Here is an 18,382-nt window from a genome sequence, read left to right on the forward strand (position 1 = left end):
GCCTATACCACCAATTCCCCTGAATTGGGCCCCGCACCTAAGAGGGCCCCTCGCCCAGTGAGAATCCCTTCCCTGGCTAGAGGCGCCTTTTTAATTTTTACTAACCTGGCGGCACTTTGGGTCTTCAGTGGCACTTCAGTGGCGGGTCCTTCGCTTACTTTGGATCTTCGGTGACACTTCGACAGCGGGTCCTTCAGTGCCACTGAAGACCTGGAGCAAGTGAAGGAGCCACCGCCGAAGTGCCGCCAAAGACTCAGAGCACCTCCCGGTGAATACAAGCCCCACAAGTTTTTTTACATGTGTTTTTTTTAAAGTCCTCACTGCCAGGGCCCCATCTAAACTGTTTGAATTGGGCCCCACACTCCCTAGAGCCGGCCCTGTATGTGTGCAGTCGGTGCAAGGAGCTCCTGGCCCTCAGAGACCATGTACAGACTTGGGAGGCCAGGGTGGCGGAACTGGAGGAGCTAAGAGAGGCAGAGAGGTATGTTGATGAGGTTTTCTGGGACACTGTAGAATTGTCCAACCTCTGCTCAGACAGACCCTGCGCTGTTGAGGAGGAAGAATGGCCCAGGGAAGCAGAGCAGTCAATGGGAGCAGAGGGAAAGACCCTCCTTCCAGTTGGTGCTGGGGTTGCCTCTCGCACTGAGGTTACCTCTCCGGGGGAGGGAACTCCAGTTTCTAGGAAAAGGCAGGTGTTAGTAATGGGAGATTTGATTATTAGAAACATAGATAGCTGGGTTTGTGATGACCGAGAGAACCGTATGGTGACTTGCCTGCCTGGTGCGAAGGTTGCGGATCTCTCGAGGCATCTAGACAGACTTATGTGTAGTGCTGGGGAGGAGCCGGTGGTCGTGGTACATGTAGGTACCAATGACATAGGGAAGGGTAGGAGAGATGTCCTGGAAGCCAAATTTAGGCTGCTAGGGAAGAGACTGAACTCCAGAACCTCTATGGTGGCATTCTCAGAAATGCTCCCAGTTCCACGTGCAGGGCCAGGTAGGCAGGCAGAGCTTCAGAGTCTCAATGCGTGGATGAGACGATGGTGTAGAGAGGAGGGGTTCATGTTCATTAGGAACTGGGGAAACTTCTGGGATGGGAGGAGCCTATACAGGAGAGATGGGCTCCACCTAAACCAAAGTGGAACCAGACTGCTGGCACTAAACATTAAAAAGGTTGTAGAGCAGTTTTTAAACTAGGAGATGGGGGAAAGCCGACTGCTGCAGAGGAGCATGTGGATCGGACACAGACTTCTCTTAGGGGAGAGTCTGATGATAGAGTATCTCCAGGTTATAGTCAGGAGCAGAGGACTGAAGAGTATAATGTAAGGGCCGGGTCAGATGATAAACAGTCACATAAAAAAGAATCTGGCACATCAGAAAAGGGCAGACAAATAAACAGGGGCAAGTTTTTAAAGTGCTTGTACACAAATGCTAGAAGTCTAAATAATAAGATGGGTGAACTAGAGTGCCTTGTGATAAAGGAGGATATTGATATAATTGGCATCACAGAAACCTGGTGGACTGAGAGCAATCAATGGGACACAATCATTCCGGGGTACAAAATATATCGGAAGGACAGAACAGGTCCTGCAGGGGGAGGAGTGGCACTATATGTGAAAGAAAATGTAGATTCAAATGAAGTAAAAATCTTAAGCAAATCCACATGTTCCATAGAATCTCTATGGATAGAAATTTCATGCTCTAATAAAAATATAATATTAGGGATCTATTATCGACCACCTGACCAGGACAGTAATAGTGATGATGAAATGCTAAGGGAAATTAGAGAGGCTATCAAAATTAAGAACCCAATAATAGTGGGGGATTTCAATTATCCCCATATTGACTGGCAACATTTCACTTCAGGATGAAATGCGGAGATAAAATTTCTCGATATTTTAAATGACTGCTTCATGGAGCAGCTGGTACGGGAACCCACAAGGGGAGAGGCAACTCTAGATTTAATCCTGAGTGGAGCACAGGAGCTGGTCCAAGAGGTAACTATAGCAGGACCGCTTGGAAATAGTGACCATAATACAATAGCATTCAACATCCCTGTGGTGGGAAGAACATCTCAACAGCCCAACACTGTGGCATTTAATTTCAAAAGGGGAAACTATACAAAAATGAGGGAGTTAGTTGAACAAAAGTTAAAAGGTACAGTGACTAAAGTGAAATCCCTGCAAGTTGCATGGGCCCTTTTTAAAGACACCATAATAGAGGCCCAACTTCAATGTATACCCCAAATTAAGAAACACAGTAAAAGAACTAAAGAAGAGCCACCGTGGCTTAACAACCGTGTAAAAGAAGCAGTGAGAGATAAAAAGACTTCCTTTAAAAAGTGGAAGTCAAATCCTAGTGAGGCAAATAGAAAGGAGCACAAACACTGCCAACTTAAGTGCAAGAGTGTAATAAGAAAAGCCAAAGAGGAGTTTGAAGAACGGCTAGCCAAAAACTCCAGAGGTAATAACAAAATGTTTTTTAAATACATCAGAAGCAGGAAGCGGGCTAAACAACCAGTGGGGCCCCTTGACGATCAAAATACAAAAGGAGCGCTTAAAGACGATAAAGTCATTGCGGAGAAACTAAATGGATTCTTTGCTTCAGTCTTCACGGCTGAGGATGTTAGGGAGATTCCCAAACCTGAGCTGGCTTTTGTAGATGACAAATCTGAGGAACTGTCACAGATTGAAGTGTCACTAGAGGAGGTTTTGGAATTAATTGATAAACTCAACATTAACAAGTCACCGGGACCAGATGGCATTCACCCAAGAGTTCTGAAAGAACTCAAATGTGAAGTTGCGGATCTATTAACTGAGGTTGTAACCTGTCCTTTAAATCGGCTTCAGTACCCAGGGACTGGAAGTTAGCTAATGTAACGCCAATATTTAAAAAGGGCTTTATGGGTGATCCCGGCAATTACAGACCGGTAAGTCTAACATCGGTACCGGGCAAATTAGTTGAAACAATAGTAAAGAATAAAATTGTCAGACACATAGATAAACATAAACTCTTGAGCAATAGTCAACATGGTTTCTGTAAAGGGAAATCATGTCTTACTAATCTATTAGAGTTCTTTGAAGGGGTCAACAAACATGTGCACAAGGGGGATCTGGTGGACATAGTGTACTTAGATTTCCAGAAAGCCTTTGACAAGGTCTCTCACCAAAGACTCTTACATAAATTAAGCTGTCATGGGATAAAAGGGAAGGTCCTTTCATGGATTGAGAACTGGTTAAAAGACAGAGAACAAAGGGTAGGAATTAATGGTAAATTCTCAGAATGGAGAGGGGTAACTAGTGGTGTTCCCCAAGGGTCAGTCCTAGGACCAATCCTATTCAATTTATTCATAAATGATCTGGAGAAAGGGGTAAACAGTGAGGTGGCAAAGTTTGCAGATGATACTAAACTGCTCAAGATAGTTAAGACCAAAGCAGATCGTGAAGAACTTCAAAAAGATCTCACAAAACTAAGTGATTGGGCAACAAAATGGCAAATGAAATTTAATGTGGATAAATGTAAAGTAATGCATATTGGAAAAAATAACCCCAACTATACATACAATATGACGGGGGCTAATTTAGCTACAACGAGTCAAGAAAAAGATCTTGGAGTCATCGTGGATAGTTCTCTGAAGACGTCCCCGCAGTGTGCAGTGGCAGTGAAAAAAGCAAACAGTATGTTAGGAATCATTAAAAAGGGGATAGAGAATAAGACTGAGAATATAGTATTGCCCTTATATAAATCCATGGTACGCCCACATCTCGAATACTGTGTCCAGATGTGGTCTCCTCACCTCAAAAAAGATATTCTAGCACTAAATAAGGTTCAGAAAAGGGCAACTAAAATGATTAGGGGTTTGGAAAGGGTCCCATATGAGGAAAGATTAAAGAGGCTAGGACTCTTCAGCTTGGAAAAGAGAAGACTAAGGGGGGATATGATAGAGGTATATAAAATCATGAGTGATGTTGAGAAAGTGGATAAGGAAAAGTTATTTACTTATTCCCATGATACAAGAACTAGGGTCACCAAATGAAATTAATAGGCAGCAGGTTTAAAACAAATAAAAGGAAGTTCTTCACACAGCGCACAGTCAACTTGTGGAACTCCTTACCTGAGGAGGTTGTGAAGGCTAGGACTATAACAGTGTTTAAAAGGGAACTGGATAAATTCATGGTGGCTAAGTCCATAAATAGCTATTAGCCAGAATGGGTAAGGAATGGTGTCCCCAGCCTCTGTTCATCAGAGGATGGAGATGGATAGCAGGAGAGAGATCACTTGATCATTGCCTGTTAGGTTCACTCCCTGTGGGGCACCTGGCATTGGCCACTGTCGGTAGACAGATACTGGGCTGGATGGACCTTTGGTCTGACCCAGTACAGCCGTTCTCATGTTCTTATGTTATTTCTACTTCCATATCTGGGGTTCCAAATGAGTAGTTTCTAGGTATGATACTGATGATTTTTTATACCTGGGCCCAAGCTTCTTACAGCATAGCTGCTGCCCTGTTCCTCTGCAGCGAGAGAACAAAAGACCCCTACACCCAGCAGTTTTTCACAATTTGAAAGGGTTCCGCTTCCCTATTGGTTCCCCTGGCCAGGTGCCAACTCACATTAAGTTTACCTCTTAACCCTTTACAGGTAAGGCAATTAGGGTACAGCTGCTTAGGAGGATTCTGTAGCTAAGTGAATGGTTGGGGAGTTACACAAGGATGCTAACCCCCCCCCCCCATTTATCACAGGAAGGGAGGGGTCTGTGATAAAGGACTTTCTTTGTAAGGAGCCAACACAAAGGCCTTTGCACCTACTGAACCCCACCTAAGCCGCCTGTGGCTACGTGACTTTTATTCTTTGTCTGTGGCACTAAGCAACTTGACTCCAATATCCTTTTGATCATTATAACCTGGAGCATAAGTTTCATGAAGCATCTTTGTAAACTCTTTCCATACTCATTCTCCAAATCGTCCTGCAAAGGAATGGCCCGGTGATATAAATAATTGCTCGTATGTAACATTGGCCGCAGCACTGAAGGGAATAAAGACAGAGATTAGATAGATAGAGGGGGTGGATGGGGATAGATAGATAGATCACTCAACTGCTTTCATTTAGTGGTTATATATTTTCAAATTAAAAGGTGCAAAAGAAATGCAGTTAGTGGACTCTGTGACCCACCTGCCATTACATTTAACAGCACGATTCAGCGTCACTCCTCCTGGATCCCATTTTATATTGTCTCCACGCCCCCCGCCCCCTCCCCCGGCCCATGCAAATGAGCTCCCCGGGGCCCTGTTCATAGCCCAGTCCCGGCCGCTCACCCCGCTCAGAGCCAGCGCCGGGCTTCAGCTTCCCATCCCGCCTGGGGACCGAGCCGCCAGCCGCAGCCATGACCCCCAGCCTGGCCATCGCCTTCCTCCTGCTGCTCCCCGCGGGTACGGGCGGGACCTGCGCTGCCGCTCCGCGCCCGGTACCGCGTGTTCCCTAATAACTGCGCCTCCGGGAATCGCTGCAATATTCCCCCTTTATTTCCCCCTCTGCAGGTGTCTATTCCCAGATCAGCCTGGTGGAGTCCGGAGGGGGAGTCAAGAAGCCCGGGGAGACCCTCAGACTGACTTGCACCGGATTCTCTCTCACTAGCTACTCGGTGCACTGGGTCCGCCAGCCAGCGGGGAAGGGGCTGGAATGGGTCGGAGCCATGTGGGCAGATGGAAGCACTAACTATAATGACGCTGTCAAAAATCGCCTCAGCATCACCAGAGACACTTCCAAGAGCCAAGTGTTCCTGCAACTGACCGGCCTGCAGCCCGCAGACACCTCCGTGTATTACTGTGCCAGAGACACAGTGAGAGGAAACCTATCCGAGCCCGGCCTAAAACTAACCGTGCAGAGAACCAGCCTTCCCGTGTGACGCGCCGAGAGCAGCAGCTGCCAGCACCGCGGTCTGTCTGCTTGGTTAGTTTTTTTTATTTCATGCAGATTCCTCAGCAAGTTACAAGCGCTTGTGAGTTAAACTCCGTATCACCCAAAAATCACACAGTGACTCAGCGCCTGGAACCCAGGAGTTCTGACTGCTAGGGCCCTGCTCTGCCAATGTGTCTATCATAGCGCTAACAAAGGGAAGGAAAGACCCCAGGGATATTCATACCTAGACTCACGCTATAGCAACTAGATTATTCTTCCCTCCCACCATGGCTGGGGAAATACACACGGAGTCTTTACACTGGTGCCCGCTGCAGACACTAGAGCCCGGCTGTCATATGGGAGCCAGGAACAGAGCCCAGGTTTTCTGTTTCCTAGAGGACAAAGTCTGAGCCCTTGGCTCAAGGGCCTGTGGACAGAAAGAAAAAAGCCACCAACACCCCACTCTGGAGTCTGGCTCTATGCCTGCAAGGTTGTGAGTGGGCTAAATCTCTCCCCTCTCAGCCCATTGATAAATCTCTGCCAGGGCTGGCTCTAGGTCTTTTGCCACCACGAGCAAAAAACCCTCCCAGAGAGCAACTACGGAAGCAAAATAAAAACCCTCCTGGAACTGCCGCCCCTGGAATTCCGGGTCCCTCCATCCCTCTCTTCCTTTGCACTGCCGCTGAAGTGCCAGGAACAGAGCCCAGGGCTGGATCAGACAAACGTCTGCAGGGTCTAGTTCTCTTTAAGATCTTGCCATCCCTACTAATGGGACTGACCCCACTGGCTCCGGGGGAACAATTTGTGGGGTAAGGGTTACTAGGCTAGGAAGGGTTTGCAGGGCCACTCTCAAAATCCCAATGGAGCTGAAATCAAGAACCTCTCCAAGCGTAGACCTCACTGTTTCCAATCAGATTTGCCTCTCTGGGCTCCAATCCATGTAGGGTTTAAATGGAAATCGGTGCCGTTTCCAAGCTAACCAGTTTGCATCAAGCTCAGAAGCCCTCAGTCCTGAATTTCAGGGGTGTGCAAGGGGCCAGCACATCTGGGAAGAGGAGAGCACAGAGGGGCTAGCACAGACGTGTCAGCCAATGCAGGGTCCCTTCACTGGGATACCTTGTAACCGCGATGGTTTGTAACAGGGATCGGCAACCTTTGGCTGGGCCGGTTTGTTTACCTACTGCTCTGCACGTTCAGCCCATTGCGGCTCCCACTGACTGTGGTTTGCTGCTCCTGGCCAATGGAGGGAGCGGGAAGCAGCGTGGGCCGAGGGATGTGCTGGCCGCCGCTTCCCGCCGCCCCCAGTGGCCTTAGCAGCATTATGGGCCGAACCTGCAGCCGCAGCCGTGGCCAACCAGTGTGCTTACCCCAGGGCCTGGTGCAAAAGTTGCCAATCCCTGTAGAGTTTATAACGTGAGAGCGCAGTAAGGCTCCCGAGGGGAGCAGGGCCGCCCTGGGGGCAAGTGGGGCAATCTGCCCCCGGCCCCCATGATAATACAGGATTCTGTAATATTGCAACTTTTTTTTATGGAAGGGGGCCCCAAAATTGCTTTGCCCCAGGCCCCCTTAATCCTCTGGGCAGCCCTGGGTAAAAAAAACCAATACCTCCCCCCCCCTCCAAAAAAACAACCAAACAAACCCCACTGTCCTTTATGTTTTCACCGTTTAACTCCAGAGGGGGGTGTAGCCCCCTGCAGTTCAAAGCACAGACCCTTCCAGGGCTGCCCAGAGGATTCAGGGGGTCTGGGGTCTTCAGCGGTGAGGGGCCCCGTTCGGCAGCAGAGGGTCCTTCCACTCCCAGACCCGCTGTCAAAGTGCCCCAAGACCCGCGGCGGGGGCCTCCTGCTACCGAAGTACCAAAGACCCAGAGTGGAAGAGGCTCCGGGGGCCCCGAAAAACTCCTGTGGGGGCCCCTGCGGGGCCTGAGGCAAATTGCCCCACTTCCCCACGCCCCCCCAGGCAGAACTGGACCCTTCTCTGAGCGCTACCAGCTCTCCTCAAACCAGAAGCCTCATTGAGACAAATGGGAAACTCCCAGAGAGGAAAGAAAGCAGCACTTGGCCCTTGACCCACATCTGAACAGTTCAGAGCTTTAAGCCAATTCCAGCAATTCCCCAGAATCACCCCGCACCTAAGAGGGCCCCGTGCCCAGTGAGAATCTCTTCCCTGGCTAGAGGCGCCTTTTCAATTTTAACTCACTTGGCGGCGCTCTGGGTCTTTGGCGGTGCGTCCTTCGCTTGCTCTGGGTCTTCGGCAGCACTTTGGCAGCGGGTCCTTCAGTGCCGCCGGAGATCTGGAGCGAGAGAAGGACCCCGCGGAAGACCCAGAGCCCAGCCCGGTGAGTACAAGCCCCATGTGGTTTTTTACATTTTTTTATAGTCATCCCTGACGGCCCGTGAAAACTGTTCAAATCGGGCCCCACACTTCCTACAGCCGGTCCTGTCTGAACTTCCCAGGACACATTTCCCTCTGCTCCCTGCCTGCACTTTCCAGCGGAGCCAGACATTGCTGGGAAGGCGTATGGGCAGGGAATTCAGTCCCAGCCCTCGCTCAGCGCACCGAGGAATTTTCACCTGCTAGAGAGTCTCAGCCCAGTTGGATCCTGTGACCCGACCCCACCCGGGTCACTCACCCCCAGTGATCGGCCGTTCCACAGCCTCACGGCCCAGGAGTCTCCCACTACCAGGTAACTTCATTATAAGCAGGCCCTGAACACATGTTATGGGGAGCGGTGTCTTTAAAGACATTCATGTCTTCCTTATGCAAAGGAAAAATGAGGAACTCGCCGCTCCCCGCAAGAGCCAGACTGGTCTCTGAACCCGAGTGCAGTCATTCATATCAGTAAGGGAAGGAGTTTGAGTGTCTTATAAGGAGGGGGATATGCAAATAGGGGTGACAGGTTCCTGTTTAAATCTCTCTCTCTCCATGCCCAGGCTGCAGGCCTAGAGACAAGCAGTTACCAGCCAACACCCAACACCCCCGTGAGAACTTTCCCCTCCCACACCAGGCAAAATGAAACTTTGGCTGCAATTCCTTTTCATTGTAGCAGCTTGAAAGGTAATTTCTCCCAGTGGTTGTCCCAGGTACAGGGCCGGCTCTAGGCACCAGCCCTCCAAGCATGTGCTTGGGGTGGCACTTTCTAAGGGGCGGCACTCTGACCCCCTTTTGTATTTGTATTTTTTATTTGTTTGCTTGGAGCATCATTGCCGGGAGCCAGAATCCACGCCCACTGCCCAGCCCGGTGGCACCTGCACAGCCCACTCGGAAACGCGGCGCTGCTGGGAGTGGCAGCGGCAGCAAGACCCCTCCTCCCTCTGTCCCCAGCTCTTCACACGCTCCGGGAGCTCCTCACAGAGCCGAGCCCGGGAGGGAGGCGGGGTCCCCTGGAGCCGAGCCCGGACTGCGGCGGTAGAGAGAAGGGCTCCCAGAGTCAGGGGTGCATGGGCGGGGGGTGGGGAGTGGGTAAATTTTCCCCAGGCTCTGGGCCCCGCAGGGTATGTCGGAGGCTCCCCCCGCCTCCATCTTCCCCCATTCCCCGGTGTCTCAGCTGGTAAGGGGGCGGGGCTGCGAGCTGCAGCCGAGCGCTGGGAACTCAGGCCCCGCTGGAGACACCATGCTGCTGCAGCGCTGTCTGGGAGAGGGGGTAAGTGGCATGGTAAGGGGCCAGGCTGGAGCCGGGCATCCACCGACCCCATCCCCCCCAGCCCTGACCCCCAGCTCTGAGTCCAGCCCCTCTGAGCCAGACAACCCCCGACCCCATTCCCCCCACAGTCCTGAGCCCAGCCCCTGTGAGCCGGGCACCCCCCAACCCAGAGCCCAGCTCCCCACCCAGCCCTGGGCAACAGCAGCACCACCCCCAGGCAGCGACAGCCCATTGGCACCAACCATCACCATCACCCAGCGACAGCCCATTATGTAATTGCAAATGTAGACAGACCAGTAAAGCAGTTCATGTTTTTAAATCATGTATTTGGTGTATTTTCTAATTATTACAAATTAATTTTTGAATGTATTTCACTGGTTATTTTTTACATTTCCAAATACATGTTACTATAGTATTGCAACTTTTTTTATGGAAGGGGCCCCCGAAATTGCTTTGCCCCAGGCCCCCTGAATCCTCTGGGTGGCCCTGCCCAGATTGTGTGAGGAGCTGAGGAGGGAGGGAAGCGGGGTCCCCTGGAGCTGAGCCCCAGCTGCGATGGCGGTGAGAGGGGCTCCCGGAGCGTGTGAGGAGGTGAGCGGCCGGCTGGGCTGGTCGGTGCTGAGCAGGTAGCCCCGCAGCCAGAGATCCTCGCCTTCCCGCCCGCTGGGGCTGGGCCAGGGCACCGTGAGGGTGAATCGCAGCTGGGCCAGGGCTCGGCTGCCGTGTGCTGGTAGCGGATCCCACGTTTGGGAGGGAGCCCAGTGCTGGGGCGGCAGGGGGTGTGGGTGGGGGGGCACTGGTGGGCAGGAGGGGAGCTCATGTCTGGGGGGGGCAGACAAATTATTTTTTGCTTGGGGCGGCAAAAAACCTAGAGCCAGCCCTGGGAGGAAGGGGGGCCCAGAGGCAGAGGACAGCTCAGTGTCTGTAGGTACATGCGGCCAGGAGCTCTTTTCTACCCCGGAGGAGGCTAGCCAGTCACAGCAGTCAGTGCTTGGGGAAGCGCAAACAGCTGAGGAGGCACCTGGTAAGCAGCTTTGATTTGGGAAGTGAGTTGTTGGGGCGAGGAGGGTTGCAGAAAGCACGATTGGCTATGTGCGATGCTCATATTAACACATGCTAGAGGTGGAACAGGGCATTGATGGATTCTCTCACATCATAGTAATCGGCCTCAGAGATCTCATTGAGAGCCTCACACAGATACTGGGCAATCTGCTTCTGCAGGTTCTTTGGCAGAGCTGCTTTGTCCCTTGTCCATTAAGGGTAACATTCCCGCACCACTGTGATGTCGGGGGGAGTGGGCGGCATTGTTGTACTCTGACAAGCTGCATAAGGGCCAGGGAAGAAGATGATACCTTGTTTCCTTGCTCACCCTCAGCAGTGAGATATCTTCAGTGATGATTACAGCTTGTGGAAAATGTGTGGATAGTGTTGAATACTGGATCCCCTGCAGTGTTGGCTCTCCCCAAGACACTCAGGCCCAGAGTACAGTAAGGCCTGGGAACAATCAATCCCCCTGACCCTCTGGCTACTCACCATTTTGGGGGTCTTGTGGCTTATGTGCGCTCGCACTGTGATAGGTATGTGAATTGTGCTTGTGCTTAAGATCGGCTGTATCGTTGCTCTGTCTAGTGTTAACAATGGTGCCTCTGTAAAATGTTGCATTTTGGCTTCACAGAATCAGCCTTGGGATCCCAGCCTTCCTTGTTATCACCGGCTGAATGGCTGAGCAGACCCAGGAAGTGGACTCGAAAAAGTAGAGATGACCTTTTGTATTAAGTTATGCAGCAGGCTGCTGCTGAATATAAAAATTAATGTAGCAGTGGAGGGATCTTAAGAGGAGGGAACGGAAGGAGAATGCGGAGCAGCCCCTAAACATTATGGAGCAGCAAGCAGACTCAATCTAGGGGCTCCTAGCACTGCATACAGAGCAGCTCCGCACCTGCCCTCCCCTGCAGCCGGTGTCCCAAAACTCTCTCCCTTGCACCCCCATGTCACCACCAACACAGTTTGGCCACTGTCCTGTCCCCTGTCACTCCCCGCTCCCTCCCACTCCTGCTCCTTCACCGTCCAGCCCTGCAGACTCCCACCATTACCAATGGCACTCGACCCTGGTCGGCATGCAGTTTATCCCGGGTGACGTGCAGCAGCTGTTGCATGGCATTCCAGACAGCAAGGCTGCATGCAATACCTGGACATACACAAATCTGTAAATGTTCTGGGGGACCCCCACCTCCCTTCCCGCATCCCGCACAGTGCAGATGTGCCATGCCATGTGTGTCTCTGCAACTGTTTGTTTTAATAAATGACTGTTTTTGGTTTGGAAGCATTCTTTATCGCATTAAGTGAAAGCAAGCACAGCCCAGGAAAACGACAGGTACTGCTAGTCAGTGTGTCATACGGATTAATCACAGATGCTGACTAGCATCACAACCACTGCACTCCTGTGCACGGCACCAAACATTACTGACCTTCAGCATCCAATTACTGCCTCAAGGCATCCCTAATCCTTATAGCCCGGCACTAGGTCCTTCTAATAGCCCTGTTTTCTGGCTGTTCAAATTCAGCCCCCAGGCACTGAGACTCAACGGTCCAGGCCTAAGTGAAGCTTTCACCCTTCCCTTCACAAATATTATGCAGGTTACAGCACATGGTTATAAGCATAGGGATGTTGTCATCAGTCAGGTCCAGCTTCCCATATGGACATCACCAGCAGGCCCTTAAATGGCCAAAAGCACACTCAACAGTCATTCTGCACCAGCTCAGCCTGTTGTTGAACTGCTCCTTGCTGCTGTCAAGGCTCCCTGTGTATGGCTTCATGAGCCACAGCATCAAGGGGTAGGCAAGGTCTCCCAGGATCACAATGGGCATTTCGAGTTCCCCTATGGTGATTTCCTGGTCTGGGAAGAAAGTCCCCGCTTGCAGCTTCCTGAACAGGCCAGTGTTCCAAAAGATGTGTGTGTCATGCAACTTCCCAGACCAGCCTGTGATAATGCCCACGGTGATCCACAAATGCCTGAAGAACCATGGAAAAATACCCCTTCTGATTAATATACTCAGAGGCTAGGTGGTCTGGTGCCAGAATTGAAATATGCCTGCCATCTATCGCACCTCCACAGTTAGGGAAAACCATTTGTGAAAAGCCATCCACAATGTCATGCATGTTTCCCAGAGCCACATTTTTTCTGAGCAGGATGTGGTGAATGGCCCTGCACAGTTCCATCAACACAAGTCCAATGGTTGACTTACCCACTCCAAACTGTTAGCTGTGTGCAGTAGCCAGCTTCCACAGTGCAATTTCCACTCGCTTCTCCACCATCAGGGCAGCTCTCATTCTCCTGTCCTTGCACCGCAGGGTGGGGCTGAGCTCCTCACACAATCCCATAAAGTACCTTTTCTCATCCAAACGTTGTGCAGCCACTGCTCATCATCCCAGACTTGCATGATGATGTGATCCCACCACTCAGTGCTTGTTTTCTGACTCCAAAAGCAGCCTTCCACAGTGGTCAGCACCTCCGTGAATGCCAAAAGCAATCGTGTATCATATTTACTATGTGCATCATCATCTTCACTTTCTTCACTTTGTAGTTCAAGGAGTAGCTGGACTGTTATTTGTGTCAGTGAGACCCATCAGCATATTCCTCACCAGTTCGGGATCCATTCTGACAGACCAAAGAGGCAGACAGCATCCAGTACAAAAATCATTGAAAAATGGTGCCAAATGCAGATGGAAGCACAGGGGCTGTCGGGATGTGAACTGACCCCCCCCCCACACACACACACACCTTCCCACAAGCCTCATCGGCAGAAGAGGAAGAAGTGCTCTGTGGCATTGCTGCCCAGAATGCATCACTCTCTGAGGAATGCTCTGACTCCTTGCACTGTACATCTGCAAGTGCAGACATAGCCTTTGTGTATGTTCTCACTGCTGTGGAGCGTGAGCACCACCCCCAGGGTCTCTCTTACCCACTCTATAAAGCGGGAAGGATTTTTGTCTGAGCTCAGACCTAGGGGCGGCTCTAGGCACCAGCAAAAGAAGCTGGTGCCTAGGGCGGCCAAATCTAGGGGGGGCGGCAGGCTGGGCCGGCGGACCTGCCGCAGTCATGCCTGCGGGAGGTCCACCGGAGCCCCGGGATGACCGGAACTGCCGCAGGCCGCGGGGGGTACAGCCGAGCCACGCGGGACCAGCGGACCCTCCGCAATCATGCCCGCGGGAGGTCCGCTGCTCCCGCGGCTCCGGGGCGCCTCCCGCACATGACTGCTTGGGGCGGCCAAAACACTAGAGCCGCCCCTGCTCAGACCAGCTTCCTCTAACTGTGTCTCTCGCACAGTAATACACGGCGGTGTCCTCAGGGCCCATCTCCTGAGTCCTGCCTCAACATCAGCCTGAGCCAGCTGGCTTAGAGGAAGCAGAGTTGGCTATTCTCAACTAGGCCGCCCGGATGGGAAGGTTTCTCATAAGCCCCGATCAATGAGTTTAGTCACCGAAGTAAGAGAGTTGATCTCCTTACCGAAAATCTTGGGCTGAGAATTTCTAAGCTACCTAAGAGATCGGGACAGACATTTGCCTTTCAAATTATTCTGAAAAGAACAGCAGAAGCCTCTAGTTAGATTTTTTGTAATGACCTTTTCTGAAATTTATTCTCTTACTGGTATTTATGGGGCTTAGAGAGGAAAGGAAGAGGATACTGGATCTTCTATGACAGATACCCTAAAGAACTTGAAGAGCCTCCTAGGGCTTGTGACAAAGATCTTTTTCATTTTGCCTCATTACACTGAAATAAATGAATTAGTTTTCCAATCTCAAAGATGCCCGATGGAGATTCGCCCTCCACTGAATGTATTTCCCACAAAGGCAAGGATCACACTCCAGACACGACCCTTTACACCAACAGTCTCCAATAATAAATAAGTAGTAAGAGAGAGATACATACATATCTACTTGCATCTGAAACAAACAAATCCTGCGACTGATGCAAACGCAGACACTAAACGCCAGAGAGAGTTTTCACAATTAACAGGGGAAAGGGCTAGAAATTCTATGATGTTTTCCATAAAGTTCCTTATACAATGCAATGAGAGAGAGAGAGAGAGATGATTAGATGAAATTTAGCGGGTTTTACATGTTCAGACCGAAGCAGCACAGACTGAAGACCCTCAGGAATGTTTCTTTATTGAGGGGGGGACTCTCTAATCCACCGGCCATTCGATTTTACAACTCGATACAGCGTCACACACCTCCTGGATCCCCTCGTTATATAGTCCCCACCCCCGGCCCATGCAAATGAGCTCCCCGGGGCCCTGTTCATAGCCCAGTTCCGGCCGCTCACCCCGCTCAGAGCCAGCGCCGGGCTTCAGCTTCCCATCCCGCCTGGGGACCGAGCCGCCAGCCGCAGCCATGACCCCCAGCCTGGCCATCGCCTTCCTCCTGCTGCTCCCCGCGGGTACGGGCGGGACCTGCGCTGCCGCTCCGCGCCCGGTACCGCGTGTTCCCTAATAACTGCGCCTCCGGGAATCGCTGCAATATTCCCCCTTTATCTCTGCAGGTGTCTATTCCCAGGTCAGCCTGGTGGAGTCCGGTGGGGGAGTCAGGAAGCCCGGAGAGACCCTCAGACTGACCTGCACCGTGTCCGGATTCTCCATCACTAGCTACGGGGTGAACTGGGTCCGCCAGCCAGCGGGGAAAGGGCTGGACTGGCTGGGAGGTATCTGGGGTGATGGGGGCACTAACTATAATGACGCTGTCAAAAATCGCCTCAGCATCACCAGAGACACTTCCAAGAGCCAAGTGTTCCTGCAACTGACCGGCCTGCAGCCCGGAGACACCTCCGTGTATTACTGTGCCAGAGACACAGTGAGAGGAAACCTATCCGGGCCCGGCCTAAAACTAACCGTGCAGAGAACCTGCCTTCCCGTGTGAGCCGCAGCTGCGCGAGAAAGTCCGCGGCGTTGCCTGACCAGGACATTTATTCAGAACAAACACTCAAAAAGGGAGTGTTAACCAAGGCGCGCAAAGGGCTGAGGGAGCTAAAACACGAGAGCTCAGTATCTCAGTCGCTCAGAATATTGTCTGTTTGGATCACATCTATACCAGCCTCCATGTTTAAATTCCCTTCCCCACAGAATTACCCTCCCTCACCCTGCACTAATCACCGCTCTCTCTGAGCGGCCATTAGGAACATGGATCCTAACAAGTACCAGCCTCAAGACCCGCCCAGTTAGCCCCGCCCCCGTCTCTTAGCTCAACAGAGACCTGACCAGCTCCTCTATAGGAAGCAGCAATATAGTCGGCACCTGTCAAATTAGCTGCCCGAAGGGGAATGTTTCTTATCACCCCGGATCAGTGAGAGGCTGGTTTACTCACCCAGGCAAGAGTTCAGCTCCTTACCCAAACTCCTGGGATGAGAGTTTCTAGACGACTTCCTGGATTGGTACATACCTTTTCCATTAGCATAATTCTGACAGAGCCTTCCAAAGCCCCTTCTCAGTTTTTTTAAAAAATCCCTTCATCAAGAAATAATTTTCTGATTGGTATTTGTGGGGTTTAAGGAGGAAAAGGAGAGGATAGTGGATTCACTCTTTTAACACAGGTATTCGAAATAAATAGAAAAGATTCCCACATCCTCGGAGAGAGGAGATTTTGAGTGTGATGTCTACAGTGAAATAAACTAATCAGTCTTCCAAGCTCAAATATGCCTAAGGGAGTTAGGAGCGCCTTTGAAAAGATTTTTCCACCATACGGAGGATAATATTCAGAATAGGCTCGCTTGAACCGAAAACCTGAAATACCAAATAAGTAAAGAGGGAGAAAGAGAGACACAGAAAGATACATACACTATAAACATAATTAAAAACCCCATGAAACAAACAAATCACATAATTGCTCCACATAAAGAAATAAAATCCCAGGAGGCAGGGACAAGAGCTAGGGACTCTGTTAAGATTTCGGAGACTTCCTTATCATTCTCAGTTGGAAAGTCTCAAAGATGCTACTGTACTGGGCGTCAGCATAAAATAGATAGATAGAGGGGGTGGATGGGGATAGATAGATAGATGGGGGGTGTATGGGGATATGGGGATAGATAGATTCTCTCCATCCAATTGTTTCCTGGTTGCAAATCTCCGGCGGGCAGAAGAAAGAGCAGAAGGGAACATTCCGTGTCACAGCTGGACTCTGGAATCCACATGCCAGGAGACTTAACAACGCGACGCTGCGTCACACACCTCCTGGGTCCCCCGTTATATTGTCCCCACCCCCGGCCCCGGCCCATGCAAATGAGCTCCCCGGGGCCCTGTTCATAGCCCAGTCCCGGCTGCTCACCCCGCTCAGAGCCAGCGCCGGGCTTCAGCTTCCCATCCCGTCTGGGACCGAGCCGCCAGCCGCAGCCATGACCCCCAGCCTGGCCATCGCCTTCCTCCTGCTGCTCCCCGCGGGTACGGGCGGGACCTGCGCTGCAGCTCCGCGGCCGGTACCGCGTGTTCCCTAATAACTGCGCCTCCGGGAATCACTGCAATATTCCCCCTTTATCTCTGCAGGTGTCTATTCCCAGGTCAGCCTGGTGCTGTCTTTGCGGGGATGAAGAAACCCGGAGGGACCCTCAGACTGACCTGCACCGTGTCCGGATTCTCTCTCACTAGCGAGGGGGTGCACTGGGCCCGCCAGCCCGCGGGGAAAGGGCTGGACTGGGTCGGAGTTATCTGGCACACCGGAAATACTGCTTACAGCGATGCGCTCAGAAACCGCCTCAGCATCAGCAGAGACACCCCCAAAAGCCACGTGTTCCTGCAGCTGACCGGCCTGCAGCCCGCAGACACCTCCGTGTACCACTGTGCCACAGACACACAGTGAGGGAAACCTATCCGAGCCCGCCCTAAAACCAGCGTCGCGGGGAACCCGGTTCCCTGCCTGAGTGGCACAGAGCAGCAGCTGCCAGCACCGCGTTCTCCCTGCCTGGTTAGCTGCTGGCTTCATCCCAATTCTATGGCGAGTTACTGGCACCCGTGAATTTAAACTGTCTGTCACCCAAAGCCGCGCCCTGTATCAGCGCCTCCGGGCCGGGAATCCAGCCCAGGAGCTCTGCCACCCGGCACCTGCTCTCCCAGTTTTTCTGTCGGTCAGCCAAGAAGTGAAGGGAAAGGCCTCAGGAACATTCCTTCGCCCTTCCTCAACTCTTCCTATTACAGCTGGACTCACTGGGGTGGCGCTCGGGCTCGGCAGCCATGAGAAGAAACACACAATGATCTCCCCTTGTCGACTCCCCACCCAGCTGCCGGGGGGGGGAGGCTCTGCTGGCCCCATCTGCCCCCGCAGAGCGCAGGGAGCAGATGCCCAGGGTGCGGTTCAGCGGAGCAGGGAGGACCAGCTCTGTGAATATCCCCGGGGGTCCAGAGCGGGGCTCCGTCTTTCTCCCACTGAAGTCAATGGAGAAGCTGAAACCTTAGTGGCCATCAGCGAGATACTGAACCCTGGGGGAGGATTATTGACTCCCTCGCCAGCACATTGATAACTCTCTGTGTGTGAAATGAAATCTGCTGCTTTGTAGTGGGGCCAGTAGCAGGGCGTGTGCACCTAGCGAGCCCCACCTAAGCCTCATAGTGCGATTGAATCATTGGCTGAACCTCGGCCTGGCCTTCTGTCCTATCTCTGGAGCACTGACCCTTCTCCAATGCGGAGGAATGAGACAGAAACAGCAACATGCATTAATGAGCACATGACGGCAGCAGAGCTCTGTGTGTCTTTTAGCTGGAGGTTCTCAAGTCATCTGCAGCTGCGGTCAGCTCTGAAAACCACAGGGACTTTCAATTTCATAGAAAGACACAGCTGAAGGCCTGTCTGTCTTTCCCCC

General features: G+C 51.8%; 3 gene segments (V, D, J or C); all 3 read left to right on the forward strand.

Moving 5' to 3' along the window:
* The first annotated feature begins 5,335 nt into the window (after positions 1–5,335).
* Positions 5,336–5,920, forward strand: LOC120380465. The segment is given in 2 exon segments: positions 5,336–5,427; positions 5,536–5,920. Coding segments are annotated over 2 exon segments (414 nt in total).
* An 8,969-nt stretch (positions 5,921–14,889) lies between these two features.
* On the forward strand, positions 14,890–15,456 carry LOC120380791. The segment is given in 2 exon segments: positions 14,890–14,980; positions 15,083–15,456. Coding segments are annotated over 2 exon segments (420 nt in total).
* A 1,468-nt stretch (positions 15,457–16,924) lies between these two features.
* Positions 16,925–17,385, forward strand: LOC120380792. The segment is given in 2 exon segments: positions 16,925–16,970; positions 17,087–17,385. Coding segments are annotated over 2 exon segments (345 nt in total).
* Positions 17,386–18,382: the final 997 nt, after the last annotated feature.

The sequence above is a fragment of the Mauremys reevesii genome, linkage group 13, assembly GCF_016161935.1.
Source record: "Mauremys reevesii isolate NIE-2019 linkage group 13, ASM1616193v1, whole genome shotgun sequence".
NCBI classification, from domain to species: Eukaryota; Metazoa; Chordata; order Testudines; family Geoemydidae; genus Mauremys; species Mauremys reevesii.